Here is a 14350-nt window from a genome sequence, read left to right as displayed (position 1 = left end):
ACCAAACCCAAAGACAACCTGCTGAATGGGAGAAGATATTTACCAATGACACATCCAATAAGGGGTTAATATTCAAAGTAATAAGAAACTCATACAAAACTTAATGCCAAAACAAACAATCGAATTTAAAAATCCAGAGGGCCTGAATAGACATTTTTCCAAAGAAGAGATACAGATGGCCAAAAAAATATATGAAAAATATGAAAATATGCTCATATCACTAGTTATAAGGAAAAGGCAAATGAAAACCACAATAAGATACCACCTCACACCTGTTAGAATGGCTATTATCAAAAACACAAGAAACAACAAATATTGAAGAGGATGTGGATAAAAGGGAACCTTCACACACTGCTGGTTGGATTGCAAATTGGTGCAGCCATTATGGATAAGAGGATGGAGATTCCTCAGAAAAATAAGAATAGAGCTACCTTATGATCCAGCAATCCATCTTCTGGGAATCTACCCCCCAAATTTGAAAATATTTATAAGGATACATGTCCCCTTACATTCAGTAGATGACTGGATAAAGAAGATGTGGTACATATACTCGTATACATGGAATACTACTCAGCTCACACACAAAAAAAGGTCACTACATGAATGGATCTTGAGAGTATTATGCTAAGTGAAATAAGTCAGATTTTACAGGACAAGAATTTTATCATTTCACTCATACATGGCATACAAAACAAAAACTAACAAAAGAACGAACAAAGCAAACAGAAAAACTCTTAGATATAGACAGCAAAATGGTGGGGAAGAGGGGTTGCAGGAGGACACAGAAGATAAAAGAGGTCAAAATATGATGATAGAAGGAAACTAAACTTTGTAGGATGAACACCTAATAGAGTATACAGATGTTATATTATAAAGTTGTACACCTGAAATTTAAATAATGTTATTAGCCAATGTTACACCAATAAATTTGATTCAAAGAGAAAAATAAAAGATACTTTAATCCCAAAATAAATTCCATGGATTCCAATCACTTCCTGACTTTCACAAATATCTTACTCCTGTCTCACTCAGATACTTGAGATCTATCCTGTCATACGTGCACAACTGCTTGAGTGAGACACTATAGGAAAACAGCCGCAATCAAGCACCTCTCAAACAGCACCAAGCCTCAAAAGGAGCTCTCAGTGCTATCAGGCTATTACAATTGCAAACACAATTAAGCTTCCCTGATCATTTCACATCCCTAGTACCTGAGATGATTATTTCACACCTTTCTCTCCCTCCTCAGCCTCTCAACCCCTTCTCTTCCTATCTGCCTCAACTGATGACTTTGCTTCATAATCTACTGAATAAATAAAACAAATCAGATGATCTCCTCTTCATTCATCCCCAAATCTATAAACCTGTCTTTATCTAGTCTATTCTTTAGGTGCTCTATCCTTTTAAAATAAAGGGAATATAGCTGCTCCCATTCAGGCCAAATAACTCCACTTCTCTCTGGACCCATCCTTTCTCCCTTTTCAAGGACTTCATTCCTGAGTGTCCTCTCCCTGCTGTTCTGTCAGCTCCTCTCTGCTGAATTATTCCCATGAATATGTGAACTCACTCAGTACTTCCCTTTCCCACAAATGCCCTTCTCACTATCACCAATGTGTTTTTTAACAAAAGAACTTCTAGAAAGTATTATCTCTGTTCACTGTCTTGACTCTACTAACTTGACTCTATTAAAAGGTGGGCTTCCATCACTATCTATTCACTGAAGCTTCTCTTTTCAAGACTGCCAGTTATCTTTATGTCACCAAATCCAATGGACATATCTATCTTCATCCTACCCACTCACCACAGAATTTGAATCAGTTGGCCACTCCCTCCTCATGACATCATCCTCTTCCTATCCCTCTTAATCACCTTTTTTATCTAACCTCTAACCTTGCTGCTCAGACTGTGACCCTCTGGACCAGCAGCATAAGATTATCCGGGAGCTTGTCAGAGTTGCAGACTCAGACCCCAAACCTACTGGATCAGAATCTCCAGGTAACAGAACCACCAGGGTACTCCTGGGACATTAAAGTTACAGGATCACTGCTCTGAATGATGGTATGCTCAGAGTCCTGTGCTGTACTCCTCTTCTAGGTAGTCTTCAAATGCCAAGAACAAATCAATAACTCAATAGCAGATAATGCAGGTAAAGTTCTAGCCCAAAGCTTGGGGCATAGTAAAAGCTTAATAAAGGTTACCTACTAAATCATTACATCCAAACTATACATAGGTGTTTGAGGAAAAACACACAACCCCATACATAAATGTACATCATAAGGCAACTTAAGACTAAATCTTTCTCCCCTCCAAAAAAACCCAGAATTTGTCCCTGATGCAGGTACTGGCCAGCAGTATCCGCAGCCACTGCAGATGGTTGAGATATGAGAGAAATACACATGGACTACTGAGTCCTGTGGAGGAATAGGGATGGCATGGCCACTCTCTAAAGGAGGGAGTGCACCTTGCCATCTTGCTTGAACAGGCTTTTACTAGGGTTTTTTGGGGGGTAGAAATATGGATACAGCTTATTAACCATTGAGGATCAAAGAAATACATAAGTTCAAAGAGCTAAAAAGGGATCACACTGAGGTGGGGTCTTATCACCTAAAAAACTACAGAACTTAAGGGGCTAAATTCATTTCTTGCCTGGGCCTTCATAATCTAATTAAGAGCATCCTCAGCAAAGCAGTTTTCACAGGATTTTACATATCCTTTTTTCAGGCCTAATTATCCCGGGAAGTTCACTGTCCCCAGTGTGGATTGCACCACCCCTGGTCACTGTTACAGGCTTGAGTCAGCCAGAGGAGACAAAGGCAGCTGGGAGATTTGGATGTCTGGCAGGCAGAATGAGGACTCAGGCTTTGTCAAAGCCAGGGGGTGGGGGTCGAACACCCCCTCTTTTCCACAGCCCCCTGAGTCTTCCCCTGAGGGCCTTCCCACGTGATCGTGCTTGTCTTAAGTCCATCCTCCGCTGAGGGATCTACCTGCCATTGGCTAATTGACCAAGCAATGGGGGCCAGGCAAGGAGCAGGCAGCGCCCCTGCCAGGGAGATAAGCTTGTCTCTTTAGTGTCTTCTGGTCGGGGAGGTCTCTCAGTCAGCCTTAGCCATGGGGCGTTACAGCTCCTGAAACCAGGCAGGGAAGTTCCCAACATGTCCCCCTTCCAATATTATAAAAATTCAAACACATAGAAATCCTAACACTCCTACACAAACATCTATTCCTATCAAATTCAATTATGCCACAAAAGTTTCATGTTAAAAAGGAAAAGAATATAGACACAAAGGAGTATTCTGTATCCTTACCTGATACTGGATTGCTTCCACCCAATAAGGGTTAAAACTCTGGTAGCATTTGCGACAGAGTTGTTTGAAATAAACCTAAAGAGAAGTTTTTTTTTTTTAATCCAAGTTTACATGTACCCTAAGCTCCCAGCTTTTAATTTATGTAATCCATTCCCTTCCGTTGTACTTTGTTTTTGCTCAACCTCCACCCTGAGGTCTTCAGCTCCTCCAGTGCTCAGTCACTTTTTCTTTCTCTTTGAACCTCATTTTTCTTACCTATAAAATCAATGTCCTGCTCTTATTTTTACCTATGATTCTGACAACTACCCAATAACATACGTAAAGTACCATAGTAAAAGTCTTCAATGGGAAGTAGCTATCAGAATTTCACTCACTGTGTGGCTGAACCCTTGACCTTTTCCTTTTGCCCTGGTCCATTAGCCCCTGCTTTCTTATTTTTTTCCCAGTATTTCCCCACCTAAACTTCAAATTTCTTGTGTTACCTACCAATTCATGTGGTTTCTAGGCTTTGTGTATTTCCTTGTGCACACTTCCTCCCTACCTTACTTGAATTCCTATTTATCCTTTCAAATCCTATTTGGACATTACAATGCCTTCCCCTGACAAGGTCAGTCATTCCCTCCTGCGTTATTTCTGTACCACATCCATGCCACAGGTACCTCTGCATTGTCACCAATGCACATTCTGTCTGTGTCACTCCTATCAGTGTAAACGTCTTGAGGATGAGTTCTGTGTCTTCTACTTTGCATCCTAGTATCTTGTAGTGTTTAAATTAAATCCACTGTTTTTCTTCCAGCCAAAGAATTAAAGTCATTTTTTGTTTAGGTAAAGGATCTATTCGCCTCCAGGTCTAGTGAGTGGCCAGCGTGAAAAGCCATGTTTCCATTCAGGTCTTGGTATGTCTCTCTCTCTCCAGCTCTTTCAGAATAGCACAGGGGACTCCAACTCAAATGCTTGTAGAAATTAATGAGATAGACCAGGTGTAGACTGTTACAAAATGAAAAGGGCATGTACCCAGAGGAGAGGAGCTGCTCAGTGCCAGCCTACTGTTCTTGTACTGAAACAGAAATCTATGATGTCCAGAGTCTGACTGTTCAGGAACATCTGGAAACATAGACTGTGAAATCTTTCCCAATGTAAATATGCTGACAATCAATCAAAGTAGGGGGGGACCTGCTTAGCCTAATGGAGTCTCTCACAGGCTAGCCTTTACAGTAAATTCTTCCTCCTGCTGCCCCACCTTGTGGACTGACAGTGGAGCTAATGCCCAAACCTGTTCAAAATAAGCCAATTGAAAAATGGTTATAGAAAGTCCCAATGTCCACAAGAATAAGAGTTCATCTAAATAATCTGGCATTTTGTCCAACTGAACTATTAAACCCAACAGAACACCAAGACTTGGGTCAGCAGTCCGGAGGTCATGTGAGCTGACCAGTTCAATTCAATTAATTTTCTTTTTTTAAAAAAAGATTTTATTTAAGTGTCGCAGGTTCGATTCCCAGTCAGGGTACATGTGTGGGTTGCAGGCCATGACCTGCAGCAACCGCACATTGATGTTTCTCTCTCTCTCTCTTTCTCCCTCCCTTCCCTCTCAAAAATAAATAAATAAAATCTTTTTAAAAAGAGATTTTATTTCTTTATTTCTAGAAGCAAGAGAGGAGAGAAACATCAACTGATTGCCTCTCGCACACCCCCAATCAGGGACCTGGCCCACAATCCAGGTATATAAACTGACTGGGAATCAAACCAGCGACCTTCTAGTCTGTGGGATGATGCTCAACCCACTGAGCTACACCAATCAGGGATCAATTCATTTCTGAGTACATATTATGTGACTGGCATGGAGGATGCAGAGATGAATGAGACAGCTCCATTAGGAAACACATCCTTCCTCTACATAACACTTTTGCCTACTTATGCACCACTAACTTTTACTCACTTTACTAGTTCCAGAAATGCACCATACATAAGCACTCTCCCATCTGGTCTTACAATCTTTACAATGAAAGTAGCCGTATTTTCATTCCAAAAACTATAAATAAAAGGGGAAGAGCCTTTTATTATCTTGGGGGGAAAAGGCCAGATCCTTCTTTGCTTGTGGCTTTGTATAGGAAATACAAAATGCCTCCTTATCCTCATTCACAGCTATTCTCAAGGTTACTACAATAATTTAGTGTCTTGTCTCTGAAGAATTAATCTGGGATTCTTCTCCCTGCTCTTTCACATTTTTTTTATTTCCACAATGCCACCAGCACAGTCTCCCTAGAACAAAATTCTGATCACATTTTTCACCAACTTGAAGCTCTTCTTTGTCTCATATTCCCAATTAATAATGATTGGCAGACTTCTGGTTTCTGCATGTTTAAAGCTGGCAGCCTCCTTCACCAAAATGTTACAAAACATGGAGGCCATGTAAAATACACATTTTCATAACTTCATCTCATCAAATAAAGGAGAAAGAAAGGGAAGATTTTGCTCTTATTGTCCCAGAAATGGAAGAGGACAGAGAGGAAGGCACTAGCAGAAGTCTGAGGAGGGGGAGACGAAGTTCACCTGGATGTTGGGTTTCCTGAGCTGGTGGGTGTCTCTCTGGGCCTGCTTACTCTGTGTTTCCCTAGGACTCAAGTCATCTTCCTTCCCCAACTTGTCCTGCTGCCAGAGTTCCTCCGGCTTGTCCTCTTGCAACCTTGGCCTTGGTAGTGACTTCTGCTGCTGATGGCTGGCCTCAGCGGAACCCAAAAGCTCCTGCCTCTCCTTGTCCTTCCCATCCTCCTGCAGCCAGACCAAACCCCTGAGGCCTGTCACTGGTGAATAGAGGTCCCAAGCTGGCAGTGGTGCTTTGGGGACTCTGTGGCCCCAAGGAGAGCAGCTGTGCAGGGTTAGAGGGCCCAGTGAGCACTGCAGGGATCTGTCTACCCGCAGGCTCACCTGCACACCCACTTCCTTGGTATTGGCCTTGCATAGCCGCAGGCTCACACTGGGATTCATCTGGGAGAGAATGGCCTTAAGCTGCTTCTTGTAAGGTTCCATGCAGTAGGCCCAAACATTCGTGGGCACCACCAGGCTGGTCCTGGCCAGGAAAGTGGGGGCACGAGCGTTTTGCTTCCAGGAGGGCTGTTGGTGGTCAGAGAGTTCAGGCTGGCCTAAAACCAAGTGTGCTCCCTGGTACAGGCCCTGGGGAACACAGACAAAGTACAAAGTGCTCCATCCTCTGGCCAGGCTTAGTGTAACATCTTGGTTCAGTTTGTGTCCTTGCTCTGCCTTCCAACTTCATCTGCCCCTTCTCTCTCCTGCTCAGGTTGGTTCAGGTTGGTTCAGGTTCATCCCTATCTTTTCCACTTATTTCAGATTCTGAAGGGGGCTGCTGCCTATCACCCTATTTGAAGGGGCTGGTGGGAGGAGAGGTACCTACCTACAGAGGCCTAATTGCCACCTGATTCAAATTGCTCTTACCTGTGTCAATTCACTGCTCCCAAATCTTTTTCAAAGCTGTTTTTCCATTTCTGACTTATTCACACACTTGCTATATTTGACTACTTATTTATTTATAGCTAATAAATAAATAAATAGCTTTTTTATTTATTCCCATAGTAATGTACCATTTCAGAGATCCTGTTTTAAAGTATATAGTAAAATGAAAACAAGGAGAAAATTATTTGAGCAGCCTTATACTAGAAGACTGTAAGGAAGAAAGTACATTATTATGGCAGGGCTAACGAAAATATAGACCAGAGGAACAGGGAGCATAGAGTTATGGGGAGGAGGGTTGTACATGGTGAGAGAAAATATTTTCAGGGGGTTCTACGACATGCCACAGGTTCAGTCCGCTTCTTGTGAGGACCCCCCCCCCCCAAAAGGCGGGGGAAGCAAATTGTTCTTTCTGATTTAGAGGGTAAATGCAGATTTAATAGCAGGATAGTGAGATCAAATTATGTGAGATCAAACCCATTTGAAATAAAACTATGCCTTATTACCAGGCACCGTAACCGTAAGTTACTTTCGGATTCCCCATCTGACAGTACTAACCAATTTATGGGATGATTGTAATACTAAGTTTGTTATTGCTTGTGAAGCACAAAATGGACTAAGTCGCGTGTTCAGTAAGCGGCAGTTACTCTTACACAGGATCTCAGGCCTGTGTTCCTTTGCTACTCAGACCCAGGTGACCATAAGCGTTGGTATCTCTATGTATTGGTCAGGCTTCCTGGTGCAGCTGAGGGTTGTGATCAAACTGAATGACCCCTGAGGAACATAGTAGAGCCCATCTTTTTTCTAATCCAAGGTTGCTTTGCTGTTCACTGCTCAAGAGCTTTCAGACGCAGCAGGGCCCATGGGCAGCTTCCACCCCCAGAACCCAGTGGAGGGCTTTTGAGCCAAGAGCTAACCCGAATTAAGCCTGTGCCAGGCGTGTCTGACCCTGTCCATGATGAGGACAGAGTTGCCTTCCGGGCAGTTTGGAGGGGACCACAAGCACAAACAGAATGATCGGTACCGTTAGAATGTAAAGGACACTAGGGCAGCCTGCTGAGGGGAGTAGCTAACACTGCAGGAAGGATTAGATGGGCTCCCCATTTCTCAGGAGGGGAGAGAGCTCAAAGGTCTTAAATCTGCTACCTTAGAACATCACAGGGTTAGAATTTAAGTCCCCTGGCTTCACACGTCAGCCTGTCCACTCCACAGGGAGCAGCGGCTGAAAACGGGTCATCTTCCACCAAGGACCACACTGGGTTTCAAAGGTTGGCAATTTCGAGGCCAGAACAGAGGTCTACCAGAAACAATAGGCCGCGTGAGGCCCCCGAACGCGACACCAGGGGAGGGGCGGGAGTCGCCGAAGTTACAAGGGGCGGCCCTCTCAGGGTTGCGTGAGAAGACGCTGCCTTACAGTTACAAAACGACCTCTCTGCAATCCAACCAGGCATTGGTGCTCGCTAGCTAAGCTGGGCGGGGAAGCCAGCCTGACTTCCGGGCTGCGCGCTTACGGCTCACAGCGTGCTGCGTCGGGTCCTCAGCGCGTGACGTGTAGGACTGCGGCTTTGGCGCGAGCATACGAAAGCCCTCACGGAGAAGCGGCGGCGCCTAGTGCGTGACTGCGGAGGGTCGCCGCTGGAAGATCTTACGGGTTCCAAAGAGCGGCGTCTGTGCAGGTGGTTAGTGTTGCGGAAGCAGGCGCGGCCGCCTCGGCCCCGTAGTGGTTGCCGCCAGTCTCACGCAGATGCGGACGATGGACCGGGCCTCCCGGTGGACACTTAGCTCCTCTCCTGGGACTCTTGGACTCCGCCACCCGCTCGGGCGTGAGCTCCTAGCTGTCGCTGGTGTCCCGGTCTGAAACCTTGCACACGATAAAGTTACTTTTCTGGAATCTTGTGTCGTGAACAAGGTTTCCCGCTTCCGACAGTATGTCCGCCCGACTTCACCCCAGCTGGTACCTGTGGGACCAAGACGTCCTCATTTGAATTGGTTTTTACCGATAATGGGAACTCTCGCCACACGTGACTCGTTAACGTAATTAAAGTTAATGTCAGAGAGGCTGTTCATGGGGGCGGAGATCAATCAGTGTTGCTTTAATCAACTGTACCCTCTTCTGACTCTACCTCATTGTCACTTAATGGCCACTCCTCATGTAGTGTGTTCTGTTCTATTTTGCAGACTCAGTTTTCAAGCGTCGGAGTAATATTGTAGACTAAAATGCCCATTGGATGCAAAGAGAGGCCAACTTTTTTTGGAATTTTTAAGATGCGGTGCAACCAAGCAGGTACTGACAGATTTTATATAAATTGATGAGTTACACCGGGCAGATGTTTTTAGAAAATTAAGTAAATATACATGCTTGCTGGAAGGAATCCAATACTTCACTTTTTTGTTTACACTGTGAAATCATAAATCCAGTTAAGAGAATGAGCATTTACCAAATGATATAGAACCCCTGGTGGATAAAAAGACTGGCCCCTTGATTAGCAGTAGGAAGAATTGTTTTTACAGCACAGAACTTCCAAAAAATGAGTATAATTGGCAATTTTACTTTGTAGCAGGTGTCAGTTTTTTTGGTCTCAGTACTCCTGATACTCTTAAAAATGATAGAAGTCCTCAAAGAGCTTTTCTTTATGTAGGTTTCTATATTAGAAATTAAATTAAAAACTTTAAAAATATTTAATAATTCACAAATAAAAATAAACTCAATGCATATTAATATGAATAACATTTTTATGAAAACCTGTATTTTAAAAAAGGACATTATTTTACATTTTTACCATTCTCTTTAATGTCTGGCTTAATCGAAGATGGCTAGTCTGTTGCAATATGTTGCTGTAGTGGAAAACCCAGCCTCACACAGCAATGTAGTTGGGTAAGAAGGGAGTATTTTAATAGTCTTCAGTTCGTTGTGGTTCTTTTTCTTCCATACTACACGAAAACTTAAGTGATAGTTTCTTAAAAGTTGCAATGTGGAATCTGAAACCATGTCATGAACTATTCGTACGTTTGTTACATTAAAGTCTCTCATTCTCTCTTGCACTTTGAATGAATCTTTTATCTATACTATAACATTATGCACTGATTAGGAAAGTGCCTGTGTTCGGAATAACACAGATATTCCCTATATTGACACGTTGCAGTAAACAATATTTTAAAAAACCATATTTGTTAGTTCACTGATGTGATCAGAAGTCTGTTAAGATTGGGAGGATGTCAAGCTGACAGAGCCTAGTAAAGTTTAACAAAATTCTGATTTTCATTTGAAAGCTCATGTTGTATCATTGGCTGTTGTTTTCCCTCAGTAACAAGCTTGCTTCATTCATTTTCAAAAAAATGTCTCCCAAACCACCCAACTAAGTATGACTTAGTCATTCTTTGTAGTAAAAATGGTGCTTTCTATGAAAAAAAGTACTAGTTCAGCTCATAACTCATGAATGTTTTTCTAGACAACTGCTGGACTCAAATATGCAGAAATGCTTATGCATACTTTTCATTTTGTCACAGAATATTAAAAAGATGTATTTTTAATATTAATATTGGGCTTTAATATTACTAATTTTTACTTCATTAAGGACATTTTATTTTTATTTTTTCTTTTATTGATTCCAGAGGGAAGGGTGGGAGAAAGAAATATCGATGTGAGAGAGAAACATTGATCGGTTGCTTCTTGCACGCTGACAGGACCAAATCTGCAACCCAGGCATGTACCCTGGCCGGGAATCGAAATGGTGACCTTTCGGTTCACAGATCAGTGTTCAACCAACTGAGCCACACCAGCCAGGGCATTCATTATGGACTTTTTAAATTAAACTGGGCTTTCTGTTTTTGTTTCTTCACAAGTACATGGTGATGAAGAATAGATACAATGATTACTAGTACAGTTTGCTGCCCCTGCCTTAACTCACACAAAGATGTCATCAGTTTTACTTAACCAGTGGTGCAATGTCAACATTGTGAAAAACACAAATGATGCCTTAGTATTATTATGAAAATAGTTTTGACTTTAGGGACCTTTTAAAAAGGTCCCCCTAATTGTTCCACAGTCCACACTTTTAGAAGCACTACTTTAAGAGTGGATAAATCAGAGTAGATGTTTTGTTATATGTCTTTAACAACAAATCATTTTATTCCCTTTTATTTGTGAGTCTAAACATTCTTTACTTATAGATTCATCACATCTACTTACATAGTTTATAAACATTTGAACTGTGTCTGTAGAATGCATTCCTACTATGATTTTTGTTTCTGAATAATGAATATAAGATAAAGAAAACTTTAGCCTTGGCTGGTGGCTGAGTTGGTTGGAGTGTCATCCTGTACACCAAAAGGTTGAGGGTTTGAATCCTGGTCAGGGCGCATGTCTAGGTTGTGGGCTCAATCCCTAGAGTAGGGGTACATACAGGAGGAAGCTATTAATTGATGTTTCCCAGTCTCTCTTTCTGTTTTACTGCCCCTTCTGCTCTAAAAAGCAGTAAAAACATATCCTTGAGTGAGGATTAAAAAATAAAACTTTAGAAGAGCTAATATAGTTAAGAGCTATCTCCTTGTAACTTTTGTAAACTTCTTATACCTCACTACAGATTCATAACAGAACAGATGAATGATCCTGTTTAATTAATGTGCTTTAAGAAAAGTCTTCCACAGTCCAAATCTCAAGCATCTTTTTATTTATAATGATCTTTACTGGCTCATGATTTTTTGTGTCTCTAATTAAAACCAAGATGAGGTTTTTATTTTTCTTACAGATTTAGGACCAATAAGCATTAATTGGTTTGAAGAACTTTCTTCAGAAGCTCCACCTTATAATTCTGAAACTGCAGAAGAATCTGAATTTAAAGTCATCAGTTATGAACCAAACCTATTTAAAACACCACAAAGAAAACCTTATCAATTGGCTTCAACACCAGTAATATTCAAAGAACAATATCTAACTCTGCCACTGTACCAATCTCCTTTAAAAGAATTGGATAAGGACAGATTAGATTTAGGTAAGTAATATGATGTAGACTAGGGAAGAATATGAAGCAGGAATTCAGGCTAACCTGTATTAAGAATCCCTACTCTGTCATTAACCTGGCTATGTTGGTCAGATAAACCTCTCTGGCTTCACTTTCCCCACCTAAAAAAATGGAGATGATAAAAATACTATCTGATAAATTTGGATTAAATAAAATAATGCGGGTACTTAAAAATGTTCCTTTTCCTACCTCCTTTTATTAAGACATCCTTCCTACTGAGATTTGCTAAGTTTTATCTTTCCTATACAAAAACATACCCTAGGACTTTATATGGATTATACAAAATTGTATTTCTGCAGGTTGTCACAGAGGACAGGGAAGATTATTTTTATCAAATCTGATTTGATAGCAGTTTTCCTGGCCTATGTGCCATATATTTCCAATCAATCAAATATTGGTCATTTCTTGCTTGCTTGATTTAAGTAACATCCTCTCCCTTTCTTTGGAGTATTATTTACTAGTAAGGAGAATTAAAGTACACAGCTAAATTATAGTCTAAGATTGAATGTGGTACATGGAAAGGAAAAGTACAAAAAGTACAATGAGAATTGAGAAGAAAGCATAAATAATATTGGGAGAAATAGGAAATGATTCATTTGAATTGAATATTGAAGGGTGGATTCCCAGTCAGGGTACATGCCTGGGTTGTAGGCCATGACCCCCAGCAACTGTACATTGATGTGTCTGTCTGTCTGTCTGTCTCTCTCCCCCTCCCTCTCTTCTCTAAAAATAAATAAATAAATAAATTCTTTTAAAAAAATCTTGAAGGGTAGAAAATGGGACAGTGTGACAGTGTTCTAGGCAGAGGAAAACCATGAAGAATATGTAGTTTGTTAGAAGAATAGCAAATAATTGAAATCATTTGGAGTGTCAAATCTGATAGGGACCAATAATAACCTAAGGCTAAAAAGTAGATTAGAGGCAGGTATTAAATGCAAAGCTAAAGAAAGTGAATTTATTTGATAGATTGTCAAGCAGAAAAATCAGCAAATTTAATCATGCTCCTACTTCCCTGCTTCAAACCTTGGATTACCTTCTCTTTGCCCTCATAATAAAATTTAGACTCCTTCATGTGATTACAAGGTCCTTACAAAGTGGCCTTTGATCTCTAGGAAGTCAGTCTTGTATGAGAGAAAGTATTTAAATAAATATTCTGGTGTGGTACCTGTTACAACAGGAGCTTGGACACAATACTGTGTTGTGGAGTTAATAAGGGAGCAGCCTTAGGTCTTAATATGGTCAAGGAAAACTCTAAAACCAGTTGATATTGAATCTTCTAAAAAAGTAAAGGATACACCTAGAGTCAGTGGTTTATCCTCTAAATTTAATCTGCTGGAATTGGTTTATCCTTAATCAGGGAAGGGTAGGAATGAGTTAATACAGCCACTTGACTATGCAGAGAACCTGATGTTTTTAAGGTTATAGTGTGTAAGTAATTCAGTTGACTGTGGTCTCAAGACATTTTGCTTCTAAGTTTACTTTAAATTCAGTATTGAAATGTAAGACTTAAGCTGTTTTTTAAACTACTTTGTTCTAGTACCTAATGCATTATTTTTAAAAAAGAATTATCCCTGAAGTTCCGTAAGGAGGTTTTTCTCAGCAGCCCATGCTTTTGCATAAAATACAAGTTTATCTTACCATTACTCAGCTTATTTGTGAGATTCTCCAGTTATTTGGGAAATACTTACTTTGGTATGTACTTGTTTTTGTCTGGTTCATTTAAAAATTTTTATTACAGTTGAGTTTCTTTTTGTTGCTGATCCAATATTGATACTTTATTATTAACTAAAGTCCTTTGTTTATATGTATTAGGGTTTCTTTGACAGGTCTGTGGGTTTTGACAAGTGTATAATGTCATGTGTACACCATTACAGTATCATTCAGAGTAGTTTCACTGCCCTAACAATCCCCTGTACTCTAGTTTACCACTACCACCCTCCCACAAGGCACCTGTACCTCCCACAAGGCACTCATCTTTTTACCGTATGGTTTTGCCTTTTTCAGAATGTCATATACATAGTTGGAATCATAAAATATGTATGTAGCCTTTCAGGTTGGCTTCTTTCACTTAGCATTACTAGATTTATCTGTGTCTTCATGGCCTGATAGCTCATTTCTCCTTATCACTGAAAAATGTTCTATATTTTGGTTGCTTGCAGGTTTTGGAAATTATGAATAAAACTGCTATAATTATTCATGTGTAGGTTTTTTGTGTGGACCTAAGTTTTCACATCATTTGGGTATTTGCCAAGGAGCACAATTTGCTGGATTCTATATTAGAATTATATTTAGTTTTGTAAGAAACTACAAACTTTCAAAGTGGCTGTACCACTTTACATATCCACCAGCTATAAATGAGAGTTCCTCTTGCTCCACATCCTCACCAACATTTGGTGTTGTCTGTGTTTTTGATTTTCATCCTTATAGATGTGTGGTGGTATCTCATTGTCTATTTTTTAAGTCCTTTTTTAAAATCTTTTTAAAGTGAACAGGAAAAGGTGAAATTTCACAATACAGGTTTAGCTACTTTTTAGCATCTTTAAAAGTTTCATAACA

The 14350-nt window shown here is 40.5% G+C and overlaps 2 protein-coding genes across 5 annotated transcripts in view; one reads left to right on the top strand and one right to left on the bottom strand.

Moving 5' to 3' along the window:
- LOC123822695 (ZAR1-like protein) overlaps positions 1-7317 on the bottom strand; it is a 33397-nt gene extending 26080 nt beyond the window's left edge. Inside the window, 4 exon segments of the mRNA XM_045844776.1 lie at positions 3306-3380; positions 5245-5337; positions 5859-6525; positions 7280-7317. Of these exon segments, the coding sequence (XP_045700732.1) occupies positions 3306-3380; positions 5245-5337; positions 5859-6525; positions 7280-7317 (873 nt within the window).
- A 1015-nt stretch (positions 7318-8332) lies between these two features.
- Positions 8333-14350, top strand: part of BRCA2 (BRCA2 DNA repair associated) — a 78534-nt gene continuing 72516 nt past the window's right edge. For 3 of the 4 annotated variants that reach the window (XR_006786415.1, XM_045844865.1, XM_045844867.1), the window contains exons 1-3: positions 8333-8449; positions 8952-9057; positions 11522-11764. Coding sequence is in view for 3 of the 4 variants with exons in the window: in XM_045844865.1 (XP_045700821.1) it covers positions 8991-9057; positions 11522-11764 (310 nt within the window). In the remaining variant the exon portion in view is untranslated. Of the gene's footprint in view, positions 8453-8951; positions 9058-11521; positions 11765-14350 lie in introns of all 4 variants that reach the window. The other variant, XM_045844866.1, reaches the window with a different exon arrangement.

This window comes from Phyllostomus hastatus, unplaced genomic scaffold, assembly GCF_019186645.2.
Source record: "Phyllostomus hastatus isolate PE091 unplaced genomic scaffold, TTU_PhHast_1.1 phas_contig_41, whole genome shotgun sequence".
NCBI classification, from domain to species: domain Eukaryota; kingdom Metazoa; phylum Chordata; class Mammalia; order Chiroptera; family Phyllostomidae; genus Phyllostomus; species Phyllostomus hastatus.
Note: the sequence above shows the minus strand (reverse complement) of the source record. Positions and strands in the feature narration are given on the sequence as shown.